General features: G+C 37.7%; 1 protein-coding gene across 2 annotated transcripts in view; it reads right to left on the bottom strand.

Annotated features, from left to right (window-relative positions):
- Positions 1–4255: 4255 nt before the first annotated feature.
- Positions 4256–24035, bottom strand: part of TRPA1 (transient receptor potential cation channel subfamily A member 1) — a 100226-nt gene continuing 80446 nt past the window's right edge. The window contains exons 20-27 of one of the 2 annotated variants that reach the window (XM_075828227.1): positions 22828–22917; positions 19775–19950; positions 15435–15564; positions 14469–14651; positions 12114–12182; positions 8891–8995; positions 8169–8266; positions 4256–5010 (exon numbers count right to left, since the gene is read on the bottom strand). In XM_075828227.1, coding sequence (XP_075684342.1) covers positions 4812–5010; positions 8169–8266; positions 8891–8995; positions 12114–12182; positions 14469–14651; positions 15435–15564; positions 19775–19950; positions 22828–22917 — 1050 coding nt within the window. In that variant the 3' untranslated portion in view covers positions 4256–4811. Of the gene's footprint in view, positions 5011–8168; positions 8267–8875; positions 8996–12113; positions 12183–14468; positions 14652–15434; positions 15565–19774; positions 19951–22827; positions 22918–24035 lie in introns of both variants that reach the window. The other variant, XM_075828226.1, reaches the window with a different exon arrangement.

The following is a 24035-nucleotide window of genomic DNA, read 5'->3' as shown; positions in this document are numbered from 1 at the left end:
AAGAAAGAGATGATATAGAATAAGATAAAATGTTCTATCAAGGCAATGAACTATGGCAAGACATGATCAATAGAATTTTGAAATAGCAAATAAATAAATTATCTCTAAAGTTTGTAACCCAGGATTTATAGGAAATTGTATCACTTTATTTAAAAAATGTTTATTCTATTTTCTTCACATGATTATGGGGCAGCCACCTACCTGCTACAACAGCCGTGCCAGTGATTTGTTTCACTGCAGGCAACTGGTCATGATTCAGAAAATGACGATTTTTACTTTTATGGGAGAGTGTTATGAGCATGTTCTCGGAAGGGTGAGGAGCAGCTTCAAAAACTTCACTAAAAAACGCCACCAAAACCACAAGCTGAATGGTGATGTCTACAAAAACTTCAACAGGAAGTGTCAGCATATTGTGAGGGCTCAGTAGCCAGTGTGAAAAAAATATTTCATGAATTTTTTTTAGAATATATATAGTCACATGGAAAATAAAAAATAAAAATATATGTTTAACATTAAAATTTGATTGAAACAATAAGTTATTTTCTGACAATAGATTCGCTTTAAACAAAACGAAGGAAAAAATTTAGGACCACTACAAATGTACTGAACCTAACAATGACATCAACGCCAAATGTTTCATTATGTAAAACTTGTTTTCAATGTAAATTCAATGCATTTTTCCGTGAGCGTCAGTATTTTCTTCACTTTACACAATACAATTACTTTACTCTCTCACATGCATCTATCCAGTTATTGACATAATGATTACTATTCATAGTACTGAAAAGTAAGAAATAAAATTTGATTATTTTTTTTTATATATAAACAAAATTGAGGGAATAAGAAGGGGCTTAGGCAATTATGCTTTATTATCTAGTTCAAAACTAACCAAGCTGATCCTCACATTGACTTTTATCTAAGATCATCTGATTATTATCTGGTAAATATTAATCTCTTTTGCACCGTACATTTACGATACTGGTGGGAGGTTTTTCCTGTACAGTGCCGTACATTGTTGTAAATGTACGAATCCTGGAACATCCTGAGCCAGCACCATCATCAGCGGGTGTCAGCTGTAACATACAACCTGCTGCAATGGCTAGAATCGAGCTAGCTCCGATCATCTCTGTTTATCCGCTTAGATGCCGCTGTTAATAGAGACCATGGCACCCAAGAGGTTTTACAGAGAGAGGGGGGTTTCCCTCTGATAGCCCACTGGCACCCCATTTCCACAATCACGTGGTGCCCATGGGATGCCACGGCAGCCTAACATGTAAGTGATTAAACTAAATGATTGTATGTTCAAGAGAGACTTAAAAGTATTGCAAATAAAAATTCAATAAAGTGTTCTGAAGAAAAAAAAAAAAAAAGCAATTTTTTCCCCTACAAATTTTTTCGTTTTGTCATTTTTTTACTCTTCCCATAATCAAGCCGATTATGGTAAGAGTATAAAAATGACAAAACTAAAAAATTGATATTGGCTCATTTGTAGCAAACTGTACTATAAAATTATAACATTTATGCAGCACAGTGAAAAAAATTCTAAAATACAAAGCCAGAATTGATGTTTTTTGTTCAATACGCCTATCTAAAAAAGGAATAAAAAGTTATTAAAAAGCTGTGTGTCTCCCAAAATCGTACCAATGAACAATGCAGCTCATTCCACAAAAAGCAAGCTCTCATACATCTACATCAATGGAAAAATAAATACGTTAGCGCACACAAATGTGACGACACAAAAACAAATAATTTTCTACAAAAAAGTGTTTTATTGTGCAAGAGCTATAGTGAAGGAAATAAGTATTGGATCCCTTGCTGATTTTGTAAGTTTGCCCACTGTCAAAGTCATGAACAGTCTAGAATTTTTAGGCTAGGTTAATTTTACCAGTGAGAGATAGATTATATAAAAATAAAAAAACAGAAAATCACATAGTCAAAATTATATATATTTATTTGCATTGTGCACAGAGAAATAAGTATTTGATCCCCTACCAACCATTAATCAACTTGGTGCCTGCATTAAAGACAGCTGTCTTAAATGGTCACCTGTATAAAAGACTCCTGTCCACAGACTCAATTAATCAGTCTGACTCTAACCTCTACAACATGGGCAAGACCAAAGAGCTTTCTAAGGATGTCAGGGACAAGATCATAGACCTGCACAAGGCTGGAATGGGCTACAAAACCATAAGTAAGACGCTGGGTGAGAAGGAGACAACTGTTGGTGCAATAGTATGAAAATGGAAGACATACAAAATGACTGTCAATCGACATCGATCTGGGGCTCCATGCAAAATCTCACCTCGTGGGGTATCCTTGAACCTGAGGAAGATGAGAGCTCAGCCGAAAACTACATGGGGGGAACTTGTTAATGATCTCAAGGCAGCTGGGACCAAAGTCACCAAGAAAACCATTGGTAACACATTACGCCGTAATGGATTAAAATCCTGCAGTGCCCGCAAGGTCCCCCTGCTCAAGAAGGCACATGTACAGGCCCGTCTGAAGTTTGCAAATGAACATCTGGATGATTCTGAGAGTGATTGGGAGAAGGTGCTGTGGTCAGAAGAGACTAAAATTGAGCTCTTTGGCATTAACTCAACTCGCCGTGTTTGGAGGAAGAGAAATGCTGCCTATGACCCAAAGAACACCATTCCCACTGTCAAGCATAGAGGTGGAAACATTATGTTTTGGGGGTGTTTCTCTGCTAAGGGCACAGGACTACTTCACCGCATCAATGGGAGAATGGATGGAGCCATGTACCGTCAAATCCTGAGTGACAACCTCCTTCCCTCCACCAGGACATTAAAAATGGCTCGTGGCTGGGTCTTCCAGCACGACAATGACCCGAAACATACAGCCAAGGCAACAAAGGAGTGGCTCAAAAAGAAGCACATTAAGGTCATGGAGTGGCCTAGCCAGTCTCCAGACCTTAATCCCATCGAAAACTTATGGAGGGAGCTGAAGATCCGAGTTGCCAAGCGATAGCCTCGAAATCTTAATGATTTACAGATGATCTGCAAAGAGGAGTGGGCCAAAATTCCATCTAACATGTGTGCAAACCTCATCATCAACTACAAAAAACATCTGACTGCTGTGCTTGCCAACAAGGGTTTTGCCACCAAGCATTAAGTCTTGTTTGCCAAAGGGATCAAATACTTATTTCTCTGTGCACAATGCAAATAAATATATATATAATTTTGACTATGTGATTTTCTGTTTTTGTTTTTTTTTAGATATAATCTATCTCTCACTGGTAAAATTAACCTAGCCTAAAAATTCTAGACTGTTCATGTCTTTGACAGTGGGCAAACTTACAAAATCAGCAAGGGATCAAATACTTATTTCCTTCACTGTATGAAACATAAAAAACGATATAAATTTGGTATCGCCGTAATCTTATCGATCCACAGAATAAAATTATCATGTTATTTATGTAATATCTTGAACAAATCCCAAAAAACAATGTTGAAATTGCTGTTTTATTCTACTTTACATTCCAAAAAAATTAATAAAAAAATGTATTCAATACATTACATGTGCTCCAAAATGGTGACATTTAAAAACACATCTTGTCCCACAAAAATAATCCCTCATACTGCTATGTTCACAGAAAAATAAAAAGATATGACTCTTGGAATGCAACAATTATAAAACAAAGAAAATTCCTTGGTCATTAAAGCGACCCTCCAGTCCCAAAACCACATTTAAATATGATGGGGCATATGGAGTAATATTACCTGATGCCTCCAGCTGTGACCCTATGCCGTGGATCCGCTGTTTTAGGGTCTCGTTTTAAGTTGTCCCAAAATGGCTGTAGCGGTTCTTAGACTGTGTCTGAGACACTCTCACTGTTCTCGGATTGGCTTGAGCAACTCACGTAATCAGGTCTGCCCAGTTCGACATCACAGAGAGTGTCTTAGTCTCAGTTTCAGTCTGAGAAGTGCTGTGGCCATTTTGGGACACCACAAAGAGGACCATGGCAGATCTACGGCAGAGGATCACAACTCTAAGGCACTAGGTATTATTACTCCATATACCCCATCACATTTATTACTCTGTCTTGAGACCGGAGGGTCGCTTTAAGGAATAGAATGCATTTAGGTTGAAGGGGTTAATATAGTTCAAACAGATCAAAAGAACATACCTAATGTGTGGCACAGGTTTATAGTCCAGATGTATGGTACATGATGAAAACACACAGACGGTTCTGTAATATTTTATAACTATGTAGTAAAATGTTGTACACAATATTATTTTGGGGTTTAAGAGAACAAAAAAAAGAAAAAATCCCAATTCCTGTATTTTGAGATCTGCATCTGTAATCTTTGAGAAGTAAATGAAACATTACCCACAGCACCAAGTGGTTGTATATTTGCCATATGGTAAAATGTTGCATGTACCAAGAGTTAAGGCTTTGGAGAACCCTGGAGTTCCGTGGAGCCGGGTTTCCCAGAGACAGCTGCAAAAGTTCTTATTTTTACAGCAGAAATGGCTTACTGGTCTGTCTGTACAAAGAGGATCTGGCATATTACGCGACAAATCTTGGCCTGTGCATACAAAGTTTCTTTAAGGTGGAAATTGGTGAAAAGTTTGGCAATCACTGGTCTAGCACAATATCCTTCAGACATTCAGTTGCTACTTGATAAAAGTAACTACCTGGATTTCCCTATGAATATCTTTGTGGTGGGGCTGTTAATGAGTCTGACATAGACAAGACATAGACCATAATACAATTACAATACAGCAGACACTACCAGCACATAAAATATATCTATATGCTAAAATGAATACATGGGAACAATTACATTAATTCAGCCGTTGCACTTTACAGCTTTCACCACACAATCCCATTTACTTTCTTTGCGTTCCATCTTCTGATTTTTCGGTTTATTATGATGAAAGAGTTCATGCTGGTCTTCGTCATCTGCCTCTGATACAATCTCCATTTTCTGAATAATCAGCTTGATAAGTTCATGTTGCTTCTGCATTACTGTGGACAGATCCTTCAACCTAAGATTGTGCGAATATTACAGTCAGTATTCTTCTAAGCATTTATTTACACAAAGTATTTTTAGAAAAGGTGAGACATATTTTAAAGGGATGTGTGATGTTTGGCATGTTCACATTTACTTTTTTGGGCCTTTAAATCATATTGTGGCATCTATTATATACTTATCTGAAAATGAAAACATAAAGCCCTCAACACGTCACACTCTTATTTTAAATACCTACATTGGAACTGATAAAGGAAATTTAATAGGATCCGAAAATGTATAATGTGAGGACCACCTTGTAGGAATAGGTTCACTCTCATTAAACGGGGTTGTCTCACTACAGACAAACCATTTAATCTGAAGGCTGCCACGGCAATCAGCTGATCGTTGCAGGTCCGGCTCTCAAGACCTTTGGCAAACAACTGGTTTTACAGGAGAAAGATGTGGTCGCTGTAGGGAAAATATAGATGAACAATGTAACACATGGATGGTGTCCGCTAGAGTGAGAGCTGATGCTTTTCAGGGGACCCCCTCTATGAAGTCTATATGCCCTGATGGGGAATATAAACAGGGGTTGTCCTGATGGCAACTCAGAAACTCAGATTCCTCGCATGCCTGCTTTTCCTGGTACTCTCGCTCAGAGATAAAAATAAAAAAATAAGTAAAATGTAAGGACAATAAACAGATACAGGAATAAAACTGTCTAAAGATATTTCATATAAAAAAAATGTCCAATGTAGGGTATAGAACTTTTATCATCCTGGTGGCAAAGACACAAGAATATGTACCATAAACACCAGATAGGTCGTCGAAGTATCTTTTTTCAACAGATTGTCTGTAAATGGTCTTAGATTAAAGAGTATGACCAATACATGGCCAATAGTTAGACGAACGAGTTTAAATTGTGCGACAACATTTATCTCATGTCTGTGGTCAACTTCGCGGCTGCTAAACAGTTATTATCAGGCCAGTCATTCAGAGAGAGTTGAGAATATCAAACAGAATGATGCAATGGTGATTTACAGTGGTCATACAGAAGGAATTTAAATCTGTGCTGCCAATCACAACATAATCAGATCTCAGCGTTCGTCTTAAGGGAGTTTCTTGTAGAATATAAGAGCTGATCTGATATGATGCTATAGGCAACATTGAAAAATTTTCTTAGAACAGTTTTTATGCATGGGTGCAAACACAATAATCACTACACAATGATCATGGGTCACGGATTGAAATGTTTAAGTGTATTAAAGTGTATTTCTGTTTTAACTTAAGATTCCCTATGGCTTCTTTGTAGGCTCTTTTAGGTAACAGACTGTAATACAATATACTATCGTCTGTGCCAAATAGTTATGCTATAGACCAGAATAAATGATGGGGTACAAGTCGTCATGAGCTCAATGACAAACCCATGAATTTAATCCTCCCTCTAAATGTCCTCTTTTAACTTCAGTTATCAATATCTTCATATAATATGCAAAGAATTGTGGATGAAGAAATTGATTTAACCTTTCACTTGAAGGTCAAAACTATAATCAATATCGATCTCACCCATTTAACCCCTCGGATGCAGCGCTCAATAGCGAGCGCCGCATCTGAGTGGTTTTTGGAGAGTGGGAGGGAGCTCCCGCTCATCCCACCAGCACTCTGCGTGTGATCGCAGAGTGCCGATGTCTTCTATGGTAGCCGGGGGGGCCTACTAAAGGCCCCCAGGTCTGCCTGTAGTGTATGCCTGCTAGGTCATGCCAGAGGCATGGCCTAGCAGATGCTTGTCCGTTTTACACGGACAGGCAGTAATACACTGCAATACAGAAGTATTGTAGTGTATTATAAATGCGATCGGAGGATCGCATAGTGAAGTCTCCTAGGAGGACTAGTAAAAAAGTAAAAAAAAGTTTAAGAAAAAGTGAATAAAAAAAATGAAAAACCCACTTTTTCCCCTTACAAACGGCTTTATTATTAAAAAACAAAATAAAGTAAAAAAGTTACACATATTTGGTATCGCCGAAACTGTAGCAACCCCAACTATAAAGTTATTACATCATTTAACCCGCACGGTGATCTACCTAAAAAATTAAATATAAAACAATGCAAAAATTGCTGTTTTCTTTGAATCCTGCCTTAAAAAAAATGTGATAAAAAGTGATCAAAAAGTCGCATCTACTCCAAAATGGCACCAATAAAACCTACGATTTGTCCCGCAAAACAAAAGCCCTCATACAATTGCATCGGAGAAAAAATAAAAAAGTTATGGCTCTTCAAATATGGAGACACAAAAACAAATAATTTTGAAAAAAACGTGTTTTTACTGTGTAAAAGTAGTAAAACATACAAAATCTATATAAATTTGGTATCGTTGCAATCGCAACAATCCACTGAATAAATTTATTGTGTTATTTATACCACACGGTAAACGGTGTAAATTTAGGACGCAAAAAAGTATGATGAAATTGCTGTTTTTTTTCTATCCCCCCAAAAAAAGTTAATAAAAGTTAATCAATAAATTCTATGTACCCCAAAACGTGCTATTATTCCGCAAAAAAAACAAAACCTTATACAGCTATGACGATGCAAAAAGAAAAAAGTTATAGCTCTTGGAATGAGACGATGATTATTAAGGTCTAAAATAGGCTGGTCATTATGGGGTTAAGACGGTATGCATATTATCAACTTTTTTGTAACTGATTAAAACTGAAAAGGAACACTGGAAAACTTGTTATATGGCATCAGAAAACATCCCATGGATTGCAAAGTGGTATTAACTTACCATCTGAAGATTGTTATTTACTGCCTTGCCCTTTATTTATGTCTAACCGCTGCATAGACTGTGTGGTATTGTTGTTGTTGTTGTTGTTTTTGTTGTTGTTGTTGTTGTTTTGACAGGATTACTAAATCAGCTGTTTTTTGGGGGTTTTATCAATACTCGTCCGCGGTATTTGTGACGCAGGAGCACAACTTAACATCTATAACACTACAAGTATCAAAGCCTAACAAAGAAATGATGTATGGAACCAGTGGAGTCCTAGTGTTAGCATTATTTGGAGGTTGTGCCTCAGAGAAAATAAAAAGTTCATATATCCACTGTAAAATTATACTGATTCATACATGTATGGATTTATACAGTATTTAAAAGAAATAAGAATAAGGAAGGAATAGAAAACTATGGCAAATACAAACCTATTCTTTTGCTTCCAAAGTTCCACTTCCATTGTGGCATCGTTGTCGGAAACTTCAGTTTTAAAGTCTTCGCAAGTAAGGAAATAATTAACAATGCTCTAGAAAAATGCAAAATATATACTTAAGATGTAATAATAATCATAGAAAACAAATCATGTGACAAATAAAAAAGAAAAAAATTGACAACGAGGGATTTTTCCAGGCAAAGAAAGGCAAAATTTAGATTTTTCCATCTAAACGTGGGCTACAGTATCATCTCGCATATTAGTGCTAGTCTGACGTTTACCATCAGTGATATAGAAGTTGAACCACTGCTTTTGGGGTGACTCATACTGCTCCCAAAGTTACATGGTAATGGTATATTCCATAATGAGCTGCCTGAATACATATTACTATATCTTTATGTAGGATCATTATCATAAGATGTTATTTGTTTTTCACATTTTGTTGCATTTAGAAATGACACCTCGTTTTTCCAATGAACTGATGTGAGTTGACCTGTTACATTTTAAAACAATTTTTTTGTAGTGGACTGAATAATGCTGAAGACTTTGTCATTCTGCACATCAGGGTCAATGGAAACCTAATGGAACAGAACCATAATGCCAGAGCTTTGCTCGCATCATATAGAAAAAGGGAAACGGGTGCCAATGTAAAGCATTCATCATTTCACTTAAAACATGATAACAAAACAGAACAATACTCACGGATTTAAAAGCAACTCCCCATATTCTTGGCCTATTGGGGTAAACAATTGAAGTGACTTGATCCACCCGCTTCAAGAACCAGTATGGCAGTTTCTTCTCTAAATTTGTATGGAGATTCACCTAAGCACATACATATTGAAATATAATTCTTATTAAAAATAAATAAATACATATATATATATTTTAGTTTTTTTGTTTTGCATTTTTTATCAATTAGCTAGTGACATATCTATAATGTGGATTACACATAACTTTAACTGAGCATATGTTAGAGTCAAATTGAAACCCTGTTTTATATAGGCCATTTAGATAACCACAGGCAGGTAAGAAAATGTATAAAACTATTTTTGAGGATGGGAATCATGAAAAAAATAAATATTTCCCCTATTATTGCATTTTTGCTTGTCAGACATATCCAGTAACTGAAATCTCACACCAGGATCAAAGGGAGCTCATTCACTCTGTAAAATAGACATCTGAAAATCACTTTTGGTCTGAAATCCACTAAATATCCAGTAGTAATCATCGAATTTGCTTGTATGACATGTCGGCAAATCATTTTTGTCTAGATTTTACCTTAGAGTACTGCTTTAATTGGGACACATTTGTCAGTTTTCATGCATGAACTACTTATTTCAGGTTCTTCCACGGCATCACTATTGTGTTCAATAGTCAGGAGTTTCACAAAACTTTTTTTTTTTCCTAAGCAATTAATTTGTATTTTAGATCAGCTTCAGCTAGGATGTTTTTACTATAGAATCCTGGTGTTACTTTACACCAGACATAAGGATACTTTGTTGCTTAAGGAGGCTAACTTTTTCGCATTTGTGTATAGCAAATGATCCAAATGGTATATCTATCACACAATGTGACTATTGATGTTATTGCATAGCAGTAAGTAATATCTTGCAGTGCTCACATAAATCTCAAATGTCCCACTATCTTTCACATTGTGGGTTCCTGAAAACTAACCTTAAGGTTAAAAAGGCCTGCAGTTCCATAAATGGTCTTCAAGAACATGGATAAGTTGTTTGTACAGTATTTTCTTGGAGGCTACCTATACCTGGGTAGATTGACTAATGTTCTACACCTTCTGCTGGGAGAGAAGGGCTCTCAATATGGTTCAATAGAGTCATAGAGCCTTAGTAGTTCTAAATAGGGCTCAGAAGTAAAAAAAAGAAAAAGAAACGGTGCAACATAGTGGCAGTTCTGTAAGGAGGTATCAGAGGAGATAGAAGATTGAAAGGCTAAACTTTAGAAGTTGTGATAAAAAGTAAGTACAATTCTATGATGTATTTGTGGAGCCTCACGTCAGAGGGAAGATGCTACCAGTGTCCATCACCCACCGTGCTGGTGCAGATATCCAATTAAGGTTACATCATGGAGGGAATTCCCCAGATAAACACAACTCGTAGCACAAGTTCTCAAATCTAGTAACAATGACTTAAGATTTGGGAACTTCTACTGCAAGTGGTGTTTATCCAAAGCATTCCCTCCATTTTTTATCCTCATCCTTAGTAGTGGCTTTGGACTGTATTTCAGATTGAAAAAATTATCTCATCTGTCTTGAGATTTCCTTTATGACAAAGGGTTCTTTCATATCGATTCAAAAGGGATGTGAAATGAAGTGTTTTGAGTGGCTTCTAGGTAAGTCTGTTTCTAAATGCTTTTATGACCAAGGTTTTCAATGCCTAAATGTCCCCATTAAAATGTAATCTTTTCACCCTTAGAATTTCGAAACGTGAAAATGTTTACAATTTTAAGCTAGCATAGATGGGTTTTCATATTATACCAAAAAATAAGCTGTATCTTTTTTTTTTTCAGTTTCATAAAGGGAAAAATGGGCAGAAAATAGGGAAAAGAGATCATTTTATTTTCTTCGTTATTCAATGTAATAAGTTTAACCAAACAACTTCCCCTAAGCTACACCCACTTTTGGAAAATTGCAGTGAGTGACTCAAACGGCAGAAAGGAACAAGTTTTACAGCAAATTGCGACTTTTGTGCCATTTTTATGCCAGAAAACTGGTGTAGAAAAGTTAATAAATTCCCGTCTATGATTACCATTTATTGCTATAGGAAGCTGGTCATTTCAACTCCCTGTCAATTCAAGAGGATCGGGCTGATAAAGTGTCGGCACAATATCTTTCATAAGGACACATATATAAAGAGGGTGCGTAAGAAGGGTTTTAAAGTTACACAGATGCCTATTAACAGCTGAAACAGTGAGCCCAGAGTGACTTCTGTTCGATTTAAATTTAAAAGCAAAAACATTTATTTAAAACTTCCTAACCTTTCAGGTGGCTTTTCAGAATAAATTGTCATATGTGTGTACATGAGGAGTAACACTATTTCTGGCCATTATATAACTTATATTTTGTATTATTTAGAAGCTTCCCCATTGCAGGCTTTATCTCTGAGCTAGGGGGTGGAGCCTAACAGATATAATGTCTTCTATACACTGCAACATAGAAGAGGAGTATATGGTTCTACTATTTTTTTTCTATCACGTGTATATATATATATATATATATATATATGTATATATATATAAATATTATATATATATATATATATATATATATATATATATATATATATATATATATATATATATATATATATATATATATATATATATATATATATATATAGATGCCGCAGAAGCTTGGAGGAGATTATACAGCAGTAATGAGCAGTGTAGCTGTAAATCCAGCACTGGAGTTAGATAGAACACTTATTAGAAGCTGCTGCAGTGTCTGTATTTTTCTCTGCCTCCCTCTCACTCTGCTTCTGCTCCCTCCTTCCCTCTCCCCTCTCCCAAGTTTTCTATGGGCAGCTGTAACCTGATCCTTCACTGAGCTGATTGTCCATCTCATCTTGAGGAGGTGGCAAAAGTGTTAAATTCAGAGTAATTCAACAGTTAAGAGGGGTGGAGGGGGAGGAGCATGATAAGTGGAGGAAGAGGCATTTTTCTTTAATAAGATATATTACATAGTTCCTTATAGTTGCTTGTACTATTGATTAATGCAATGTTTGTTAAAAACTTAGCGACCATTTAAACCTCACTAAAAACATACACACATCCATGGAATTACGCTTATGCTTTTTGAAACAACTAACCAAGGTAGAGAATATTTGTGAAGATTGCTCTAGCTTGGGGAAAATAATAATTTTTTATTTGCTCTCCAAAATATGTATAATTTTTTCTTATGCCTCCTCCTAAATGTGTTATTTACCTGCATTGCAATCCTTTTAAGTGCTGCATTCCGCTGTACTTCTGCAATGTCACCTACAGCCAGACCAATCTATAGGTTAAAAAAACAACAACATGTTTAGTCCAGTCACAAACTTGCACCGGTTGAGAAAAGACACATGTACATCATGTTCATTCTTTCTCAGATATAGCTATTTTATCCACTGAAAGACAAAATAAAAACATCCCAAGTACTGTAATTCTAGCCAAATTTGATAAAGTCGTTCTAACCTCGCAAGAACTTTGAGATCTTTATCTTGGACAGATACTGTATATTATGGTATTTTTTTCCCATTATTTCTACATCTTGGTTAGGCATTACAAAGTGTAAGAACTCTTACAATAAAAAACACTATTCCTGTATTTAGTGATATGTTTTCTACAAGGAAACATCTTTCCTCCGTACATGAAGAATGCACCCTGCTCCATTATACAGTTCTTGGACTTAAAGGAAATGCCTTATGTATTTAATTTTTGTTTTAATAAATTTTAATTAAATTAAGGTATATAGAAGATAAATACTATGTTTATCATGTTTTAGAAACTTTCCATGGTAGGGGGAGGTACAATGGAGGCACACACATCCTTCCTGTATCATCTGTACAGTATATACAGTGCAGCAAGGTGAATGTGTGTGCTTTATGGCAACTGCAATGAATGGAAGTTCAATGTAAAAGCAATGTCAATCGACTAATACAATCTCTAGGGAAAGATGGCAGACAATCCACTCCCCCAGAGACCAGGGAGTGACAGGGGAGATGAAAACAGAACTTTTTATGTGTACACAATTTATATTGTACTTATCCTGCCGTTTATAGGCCTCCAGCAGTCTGTACAGCAAATCTGACAAGTGAGCTACAAAAATCAAGAAATATCAGCCCATTGTGTGTGTTCCCCAGGGCCAGTGTGATAACAGCATTATTTAAGGATCTTTTAAAATATGGGTAGTCACATAAATCGAAAAAGAGAAAATATATATATATATATATATATATATATGTTTATAATATTGATTGAAATAAAAATTTCATTTTCTGATGATACAATCCCCCTAATATATCATGTGACAGTTTAGTTCCCATTAACCTTGTTTATACAAATTGACCAGGGACAAGAATACAACAAAAGTGTTTACATTTTTTTCTCATTCTGCTCAAAGGCAGTTGGTTAAATCAATGATATTTACTCCCAAATGAATCCTCAAATTGTCCTGTGATTGAAGATACGAAGGTATGTCTAATACTGGTACTCTTGGGTTTATAGAGGGGTCATCTTTTTTTTCCCTAGGTTTGTTTTTTTTGTTTTTTTAATTCTTTATTTAGATTTTTTTTCCAATGTACTTATTATTATTTTTTCCTAGATTTTTTTTTTCGTTTTTTTTATTTTTTAGTTCTAAATGTTCCCATTGTATTTTATTTTTTTATCATTTTTTCCCTATTTAATTTTTTTTAATATTCTTTATGTATAATTTTACCATTGTATTTGATACATTTTTTTTTTTACATTTCATGAAATATTTTTGTTAGTTTTTTTGTTTACATCACTGGGTAGCAGGTAACAAATGTATTTCCTACATATATCTGTATATGAATCACTGATTACAATGACATAATTATTACAGTGCAAAAGAGAGACATCTGCATTCATCCAAAATTCAAGTGCTTTATTCTTTCAACATCCTACACAAAGCAATGTTTCGAACCCAAATGGATAATACTGACGTCCCTGCACTCTTCTGTGAAGTACTAGATGGCCAATGGGACGGACTGTTGCATATTCTCCATACATTACCTGTTGAAAAGACCCGATGTGCTGTTCTAATTCTACCTTTTCCAACAGAATGATACCTGCCGGAGAGGTGTCTTTTTTTCCCAAGCTTAAAATATCTTAATTTTTCAACTATTCACTGTATTAGAGATTTCTCATTACTTTTTAATATTATGTAGTTGCACACCCTTTAAAAATTCATCAAGTCTCCTATCTCCTTTTGACAGCGTTGGGCACAAACCTTAAATAACAGTAACAAGTGAAAACATATAATTAAAATTACGGTACCGTCAAGAGGATTGTAAGCAATAAAGACATAGATTGCTATGCAGTGAGATACTGTCAGTCACTGCTAGACTTTTATCCATCTTGGGCAAAGATTTAGTTTGCTGCCCTAGCCCTGTATCTTAATATCCTGGCCAAGGCAGATTGGCACCCCTCCTGGCACCCAGAGCATATGCCCCACAAGACCCTCTAGCTAGGCCCCCGGTTTAGTCAGTTCTGTTTACTTAGAGAGCACAGTAATAAATTACCCTCAACAATTATTAATGCTATATTACGAAGAACTCACAAGTAAATTCATCAGAAGAATTGGGATTAACAAAGTAAAAACAATCAGATGAAAAAATGTTAAGACTGGATATTCAATCTGATCATGGAGCAGCGGATCAAGAAAGCTATCATGATAGTTAATATCACCAAGCATCATGGTAAAGGTCTGCATTAGAGAAAGGAGAGGGTCCTTGAACGCCGTCTAGGAAAGAAGAATAAAAAGAGAATTAAATCAAATCATCCAGTTTTGCAGAAAAACAATATTTAGACTCAATATTATTGTGTTATAATGAAGAATTGGCAGAAATTACCTCCGTTAGTGAAAAATTAAAATAAACCCAATGATCATTTGATCAACTGTATGAACTATAGGGTAGAAATACTCAATGCAGTTTAAAATGATCAAGAGATCATGAGAATTTAACAACCACTCCTGGCTTTGAAAACTCAGGCTATGACTGACATTCAAGCTTCACTTCTGCGGCTATAGAAACCAATGTGCACAAGTGAATCCTAAGCACATTAATATAGCAGCGCTTAGTATTAAAGCTGGGCTGGGCAAAAGCCAGGCAGACTGTTGAGAAATGACATTGAGATGAAAGTCAAAGTGGCTCATACACTAACTGGCTCATAACCAGAAGTATGTTGTCTATCCATGGACAATATACATCAATGGACTATGTAATGTAAGTCTACATGTTAGCCTACAGTATATATCCTCATTATTCACTTAATCTAACTACACCATTCCATAAGTATTGACCAATAATCTTTAAATTGACAATTAAATGGTCCGAACTGATAGAAAATACAATGGACATATTCTTCCCTAGACATATTTCAGCCACTGTAGAAATTTGTCTATGTGTAACTTCAGAAGACCATCCTTCTGTGGGCTATAGATTATAATTGTGTCATACAACAGGGTAGTACAAATCTCTGATTTATCCAAAACAAAAACACAACTTAAAAAAATCTGACAAACCTGTGGAGAGAGTAGCACGTAAAAGCTTAATCCAAATCCCAAAATCAGGAAAAAGAAGATGATTATAATTCGCACTAGTGTTCTCAGGATCTCCCAAAACATTACTATATAAATCCCACATGTTTCAAACCTAAAAATAAAATGCAATAAATTAAATTTGCAGTAAAAAGTCTTTAATTATTTGTCATTTTAAGAGCAACATACCAAAAAAAATTGAAGAAAGAATCTGGGTAGCTGTGTGTGTCCCATTTACATGGATATATATATTTGCTTAGCAGGTGCATCAATGATCTTTACATTCTTTTTTAATCTACCCCAAGGGCTTTTTGCATCCAACTCAGAAAATACCATATCCTCAACTGGAAGACATAATTCAACCATGATTTCATGTAACTGTAGAGCTATATAATGTACACCCACTCATGGTTCGCCAATGATCAAACAATCGTTCATATGAGTGCTCATTCCCGATCATTGCCCATGTAAACTGGGCAAATGCTCGTTCATCGTGTGATCTGTTCATTAATTGTCACTTCTGGGAATACCCCTTTAACCACCCAGACATTTTTCGTTTTTACATTTTAGTTTTTCACTCCCCGCCTTCCAAGAGCCATAAGGTTTTTATTTTTCCGTCAATAGAGTTGTGTGAGGGCTTATTTTTTGCGGGAGAATCTGTAGTTTCTATTGGTATCACTTAAAGTGCCATATAATGTACTGGGAAATGGAAAAAAAAAATCTTTGTGGGCTGGAATTGGAAAATAAATAAATTCCTCAATTTTTTTGGGGTTTTGTTTTTACGGATTTCACCGAGTAGTAAAAACGAAAACGTAACTTTATTCTGCGTCTCAATACGATTATGGTGATACCAAATTTATATAGTTTTTTTTATATTTTACTACTTTTACAAAGAAAAATCTGTTGAAAAAAAAAATTGCTCTGTTTCACCACATTCAATAACTTTTTTTAATTTTCCATCGAAAGAGCGGTGTGGGGGCTTATTTTTTTGCAAGACAAGCTGTCATTTTTATTGTTACCATTTTTTGGTTTGTTTAATTTTTTCTAGCGCTAAGGTGACCAAAAAACAACAATTCGGGTGTTTTATTTTTTTATTGTTTTTAGCCGTTCACCGTGCAAGTTAAATAATAGGATATTGTAATAGTTTGGACTATTTTTTTTTTTTTTACATTGTGCTTGGGGAAAAAAACAATTTTTTTAACTTTTAATATTTTGGTATTTTTTTTACACTTCTGAAAAATATATTGAACTTTTTTTGTTACACATTTTATTTGTCCCCCTATGGGACTTGAACCAGTGATCATTACCAGAAAATGTAATGCAGTATATTGTAATTTTTACAGGTTTCTGCTAAGAAGACAAGGCTCAGCAGAGGCAGACAGAAAGCAAACCTGGGGGCGTTTATTATGCTCTGCCCGGGGACTCCAGCCCTGCTCCCAACGTCACTGTCCTTATATGGTCAGTGACTTCAGGGTTTCCTATCCATAGGAAATCCCTGAATTCACTGACAAAAATATGGACGTTGGGAGCAGGGCTGGAGTCCCGAGCATAGCGCTAGCTGCTGCTTTGCTCGGGGACTCAAGCAATAGGCAATGTGACTGCCCCTTGTGGTCATGTTCTTGAAAACACGCCAACACGAGCAGCACAGGAAGAAAGCCCTCAGTCATGTGGGGCCGTGTCGGCGCATCATCATAATTAGAAAAGCTCCAGGACTTCCGGGAACAATTCACAAGGTTTGAACTGCACCATTTAGTACAGAATTTTAAATTAAAGTTTATTAGTAAGTGACTTCTTTTCACATAAATATATTATTGCAATGCAATTTTTGGTCCCCGGATAACCCCTTTCATTGAAACACATGTTTAAATCAACTCTTTTAGGTGGATTTGATCCGTTCATCCGAGGCTTGTTTAAGTCAATACATTTGCAGCTATTCTTCACCAATTATAAATATAAGTGTGCCTAGGTGTACCAACAGTGGAGAATGTGAAATCAGAACTAAGTGAAGAGGTTCAAAAGTTACTCTACAAAGGGCTTTCTCAGAGCCAAATCATGGCTAGGCCACAAGTTTCTCAGGGGGTTGCACATGGCCGGCCTTAGGGGTGTGCGAGCTGTGCGAGCGCACAGAGCGCTACACCCTCCCAGCATTTAGGGGGCACCACTGGGCTCTGCCTCTACTCTGTTCTCTGCTCTTAGTTACACACACGGAGTAAATAAGAGCCGAGGAGCAAGAGAAGAGGAAGCTCCGCCCCCAGCCCATCCTGCAAGAAGCCTGTGATCCTGTCAGCAAGGAGAGATGGTGAGTATCTATGTGTGTCTGTGTGTGTGTGTGTGTGTGTGTGTGTGTGTGTGTGTGTGTGTGTGTGTGTGTGTATACAGTATGTGTCTCTGTGTGTATACAGTATGGGTCTCTGTGCTTGTATGTATATAAGTTAGTGTGTGTGTGTGTGTGTGTGTGTGTGTGTGTGTGTGTCTGCATGTGTTTATGTCTCTTTTTAAAAGTGTGTTCTTAATATTAAAGTAGAACTGATAAAACGAAGATGTCTGTGCTACCTCCTATATACCCTGCTGCCCCCTATATACCATGCTGCCCCCTATATACCCTGTTGCCCCTATATACCCTGCTGCCCCCTATATATCCTCCTGACCCTATATACCCTGCTGCCCCTTATATACCCTTCTGCCCCTTATATACCCTGCTGCCCCTTATATACACTGCTGCCCCTTATATAACCCTGCTGCCTCTTATATACCCTGCTGCTCCTATGCCCCTATATACCCTGCTGCCCCTAATATACCCTGCTGCCCCTAATATACCCTGCATCCCCTTATATACCCTGCTGCCCTCATATATATGCCTCTGTGTGTGTGTGTGTGTGTTTATATGTGCCTGTGGGTATAGTTATCATCTACGACATTATCTGTACTCAGAGAGTTATCACTGTGTTATCTGTGGTGTTACATAGGACTGCAGGTAACACTACTACATTATCTGTTCCCAGAGTAAGGCTGGATTCACAAGAGCATGTTCGTTCGGTAAAGTACGAAACGTATTTCGGTCGCAAGTCCCGGACCGAACACACTGCAGGGAGCTGGGCTCCTAGCATCATAGCTATGTACGACGCTAGGAGTCCCTGCCTCGCTGCGGGACAACTGTCCCGTACTGTAATCATGTTTTCAGTACGGGACAGTAGTTCCACGGAGGGGCAAGGACTCCTAGCGTCGTACATAACTATGATGCTAGGAGCCCAGCTCCCTGCAGTGTGTTCTGTCCGGGACTTGCGGCTGAAATACGTTCCGTCCTTTACGGAACGAACATGCTCGTGTGAATCCAGCCTTATCACTGTGTTATCTGTGGTGTTACAGAGGACTGCACGTAACATCTACTACATTATCTGTACTCCGTTATTACTGTGGGTTATCCGTGGTGTTACGTAGGACTGCAGATAACGCTCCTACATTATCGGTTCTCAGAGAGTTATCATTGTTATCTGTGGTGTTACATAGGGCTGCAAGTGAAATCTACGACATTATCTGTACTCAGAGTTATCACTATATGTTATCTGTGGTGTTACATAGGACTGCATGTGAAATCTACTACATTATCTGTACTGGGTATATATATGGGTCTGTTTGTGAATGTGTCTTTATGCTTGCATATATTATTATGTATGTGTATTTATCTGCCGGTGTATTTTTGTGTGTGTATATGTGTCTGTACGTCTATATATTTAGCTGTATATATATATTCCAGAATGTTTGTATATATATTTGCCTGAATGTCTAAATATCTGTCTTTATGTATGTACAGTATATATGTTCCAGTATGTGCGTGTCTATATATGTGGTTAATTTTTGGTTTGTGTAGGGGGTGGCACTAGAGAGTCCCGCACAAGGTGCCATCCAACCTAAGGCCGGCCCTGGGGCTGCACATGGCACTCTAAAATGTTTTGCCGACACTGAATACGTTAAATCCAAAGCCACACCATTCTTTCAGCAGGATAATATTCCCTCCCAGACATGACAAAGAGTTCAAGGTGTTGACTAGCCCTCTAAATTTCTTAATCTCAATTTAATCGAGCATCTGTGGAATGTGCAAATAAATTGTAAAGAGGAACTGTATTCCCCATAAGATAACAGTTCTGGAGCATCAATGCTCAGAACTCTGCCTTATGCTGGCCATCTTGTATTCCTTCTGGAAATGATGAATAAACTTGTTACCATTCCCTTTGTCAATAGATTGTATCCTACTGTCAACACTGATGGGACAGTGGTTATGATAGAATATAACTTTTTAAACATATGTACTCCTTTGATTTTTTTACCTTTGAAGATATATCAAAAAGTTGACCCACGATGTAAACACAGCACATGCTGCACATTGCCATTTCCAACTGGACACGTAAAGAGGATTTGTACAGTTAGATGATGCAAAAAGGATGCTGGAAATATGGATTGCCCAGTCTATAATATTACTGCTGTCCATTAGATACTTGACTTTCTAAAATGTAAAATCATTTACAACATTACATTACATAGTAAAAAGCAGTTATTCCATTTATGTGATTTATCCTTGTGTATCCAAGACTAGTCACATGACTACATTTAACCTTTGAATATGTAGTGTCCAGCAAAGACTACAAAAAGTACAGATGCACACCGGGGCGTTTGTTGCAGTTTTTGCTATAGTTTTTATGCAGTTTAAGCTAAAGTCAGGGGCGGATCGAAATGTGTAAGCCCAGATGCACATGACCGTAATTGCAGATAAAAACACTGATCCATTCATTTCTATCGGCCACGGACATCTTCCTGTATATTTGCGGGTAAGTGTCTGGGCTGTAAAAATTACCCTAAAAAAATAGGACATGTCCTATTTTTTGCATTTACGGACCGTGCTCCTATAATTTATAATGATAGCATGGCCCACAAATGTGGGTGACAGTCCACAGCCCACCTGCGGCCCATCCATGAAGTATTTACTGACTGTAAATACTGCGCGGCTGTGTGCTTGAGGCCTAAGACATATACTTCTCATCTCTTTAGTATCCACTCCTGTGTTTGGTTCAAAAAAAAAACTACATCAAATATTGCACCAGCTTCTGCATGTGTGAATCCAGCCTTAGGTCAGAACTACACAAGGTCATTTTGATGCATTTTATAATTTTATTTTTTTAAACCCTCTTCTTTTTCGGATTAGAAATATGCATATAAAATTGCACTGTGTGAATATGTCCTGTTAAATTTGATTTCCCTTTTTCTTACCATTCTAATATAAGGACTCGATTGCAGGTTAAAATTATGAACTACAAAACATAAATGCACAGCTATACCTTGCAGTTAGCGGATGATGGGGGAGATTTATTAACACTGTTAAAGTTAAGGACATTTATACAAGGGCTTATAATTGGGCGAACAAGCGCACTTTCAAACGCTCCTTCCCAATTATTGGTTCGTGTAACGTTCCCAACGATCAGTTAACAAATGAGCAAACACTTGTTTGTGGGCTGATGGATCTTTTAAGCGGGCCTTAAAATCATAATTTTTCGGCAGCACATCTCACTGTGTAAACAGGGATGGCTGCCGACAATAATGAAACGGCATGTGCCTGAATCATTGCACTCGCTGTTGTTTGGGCACATATACCAATGTTTGCTCCATGTAAATGGAGCTAAATGAGCGCTGATCAAGTTGCTATATTGTCGATAGGCGCTCATTGCTTAGCAGAAAATCTGCCATTTTAAAAGGACCCCTAGACAGGATAAAATTATACAAAGTAGGCAGAAACTGTGCTATCTCCTTTAATCCCCAAAAATATACACATGTTTATCTCCTAGGACAACAAAGGATCAGACATGTTAAAATCTAACATGCCCAATGCCCTTGTTTCTCCAGATGGCACAGATCAGGGGGCAGCCAGTCTTTCCACATGCACATTACATTGTCGACCAACCCTGGCAAAATCTATGGGTTGGGCTGACACTTCTCAAATGTGTATGAATAGCTTTAGGGAAAAAGTTCAATAATATGACTCCAAATGACTTGAGTGGGCAGCATTGGGATAACTATAGGCCGTGCAGAGGTTGAAGCGCCATGATGTCTTTGAGAGCCCAAAAGCCCTTTTACCACTTAAAAGGTTTATCCCACGAAACTAGTAAAAAAAATAAATAAACTCTAGGAATTAACAGAAATCATAACCCTTAGGGCTTATTCAGACGAACGTTATATACGTCCGTGCAACGCGCGTGATTTTCACGCGCGACGCATGGACCTATATTAGTCTATGGGGCCGTGCAGACAGTTGCGTGATTTTTACGCAGCATTAGTCCGCTGCGTAAAAGTCACGACATGTCCGTTCTTTGAGCGTTTTTCGCGCATCATGCACCCATCGAAGTCAATGTGTGCGTGAAAACCACGCATGTCCCACGCAAGCACTTCCGTGGGACAAGCGTGATTCGCGCAACAGCTGTGAAAAGGATGAATGAAGGCAGAAAAGCACCACATGCTTTTCTGTTTACAAACATCCAAATGGAGTGTCATAATGATGGCGGCTGCGCGAAAAGGACACAGCCGTGCATCATACAGGGCTGGCACACGGAGCTGTTAAGTGCCTTTTGCGCACGCAAAACGCCACGTTTTTTGTGTGCGCAAAAAGCACACGCTCGTGTGAATCCAGCCTAAGGCTAATGGTGCCAAAAACACTGTTAAAAACGTACTTCTACTTCTGTACATCTCAGAATGGTTTCTGTTATGTTAGTAGACAGCTGCGTCTCATGACGTGACTGCTTCTCCCAGGAGTGCCCTGTGGGTAGGCTCACTGTAACGCCACCTCCCAGAAGCAAACATTTAGTTTGCTGCCTCACTCCACCATGTTAGAGACACTGCTGACAGACACGACAGCGCCAATGAAGACCCTTTCCAGCTTGTCAGAAAATGAAGATGGAACTGTGCATACTGCGGTTCTCTTCCGACAAATAGAGTAGAACCATTGGCAGAATGAATGGGCCGCATCACTGATAGAACAACGCGCAGCTCCGAGACGGAGCTTAGAGAAAGGCAGCTTCTACACTTGTGTGTCCACCGTTGCCTGATGGAGAAGGTGGACACACATTTCGAGCAAAGCAGAAACTTTAGTGGGCACTACCACTGACACCAATGTAATATATTTCAGCACAGAAAAATAATTTGTAATAAATTTATATTTCTAATCTACTTATTTTTACACATACTATTATTAACGGACAATGAGGGGCCCATTATAGATTGTGCTTCACAATCCATTCGTTTTAAGCTACCAAACATCTCTTGTGGGTAGGTTGCTTTCTGTTAGGCCTAGAATTATTTAGGTTTTAAAAAGTCATCTCTTCATTATGTAACATACCTGTTGACACATTTGAACAACTTCTTTAATAATCCCAAATATACTCATGAGCATTACAATGCCCAAACAAGTGCGCGTAAAATATTTATCCTGAAAGTAAACAAGATAAAGAAATAATGTACCCTCAGTTACATCAAATCAACCATTTTTTACCATCTCCAGTTGTGTTATATAAACACTGCAAATAAAAGAAGGAACACAAAGTGAAATTCAGGTTATTTTTAAAGTATACCTATTATGCCAGGTGAATTATCAAAATAAGCCGTCATGTGTGTGCACTTGAATAATAACAGTATTTCTTTTATATTTTATTATAAAGGTCACCTTGTATCATGTATTTTTCAGCGGTTTCCCACTCTGCAGGCTCCATTTCTAAGCTCAGCTCCATAAAAGGTGGGCACTATCTGCTATGATCTTCTCCCACACTCAGGGTGGATTCAGACAAACGTGTTTTGCATCCGTGCCGGCCGCGTGGACCTATATTAGTCTATGGGGCAGTGCAGACAGTCCGTGAGTTCTGCGCAGCGTTAGTCCGCTGCGTAAAACTCGCGACATGTTCTATGTGTTGGCGTTTTTCGCGCATCACGCACCCATTGAAGTCATTGGGTGCGTGAAATTCACGCTTGCCCCACGGAAGCACTTCCGTGGGACAAGTGTTATTGGCGCAATAACAGTAAAAGAATGAATGTAAGCAGAAAAGCACCACGTGCTTTTCTATTTACAAACATCCAAACGGAGTGTCATAAAGATGGCGGCTGCGCGAAAAGAACGCAGCCGCGCATCCATATGAACAGGGCACACGGAGCTGTCAAATGCCTTTTGCACACGCAAAACGCCGCAGTTTTTGCGTGCGCAAAAATGGCACGTTCGTCTGAATCAGCCCTCAGGAGCACTGCACCCTGTCCCCAGCCCACAGTTATATGCCTACTTCTATTAAACTGTCAGACTGGGATCATCTATTCCTCCATGAGACATGAGTAGTGGCAGCCTGTCTAAAACAAAGCAGGTCAGCAATTTTTAATTCATCCTTGTTGCTCTGTAAGGGTATGTTCACACGGCCTATTTACGGACGTAAATCGGGCGTTTTTGCCCCGAATTACGGCCGAAAATAGCGCCTCAATAGCGCTGACAAACATCTGCCCATTGAAAGCAATGGGCAGACGTTTGTCTGTTCACACGAGGCGTATATGTACGCGCCGCTGTCAAAT

The sequence above is a fragment of the Rhinoderma darwinii genome, chromosome 5, assembly GCF_050947455.1.
Source record: "Rhinoderma darwinii isolate aRhiDar2 chromosome 5, aRhiDar2.hap1, whole genome shotgun sequence".
In the NCBI taxonomy this organism is placed as follows: domain Eukaryota; kingdom Metazoa; phylum Chordata; class Amphibia; order Anura; family Rhinodermatidae; genus Rhinoderma; species Rhinoderma darwinii.
The sequence above is the reverse complement of the archived record's forward strand: the minus strand, read 5'-3'. Positions and strand labels throughout refer to the sequence as shown.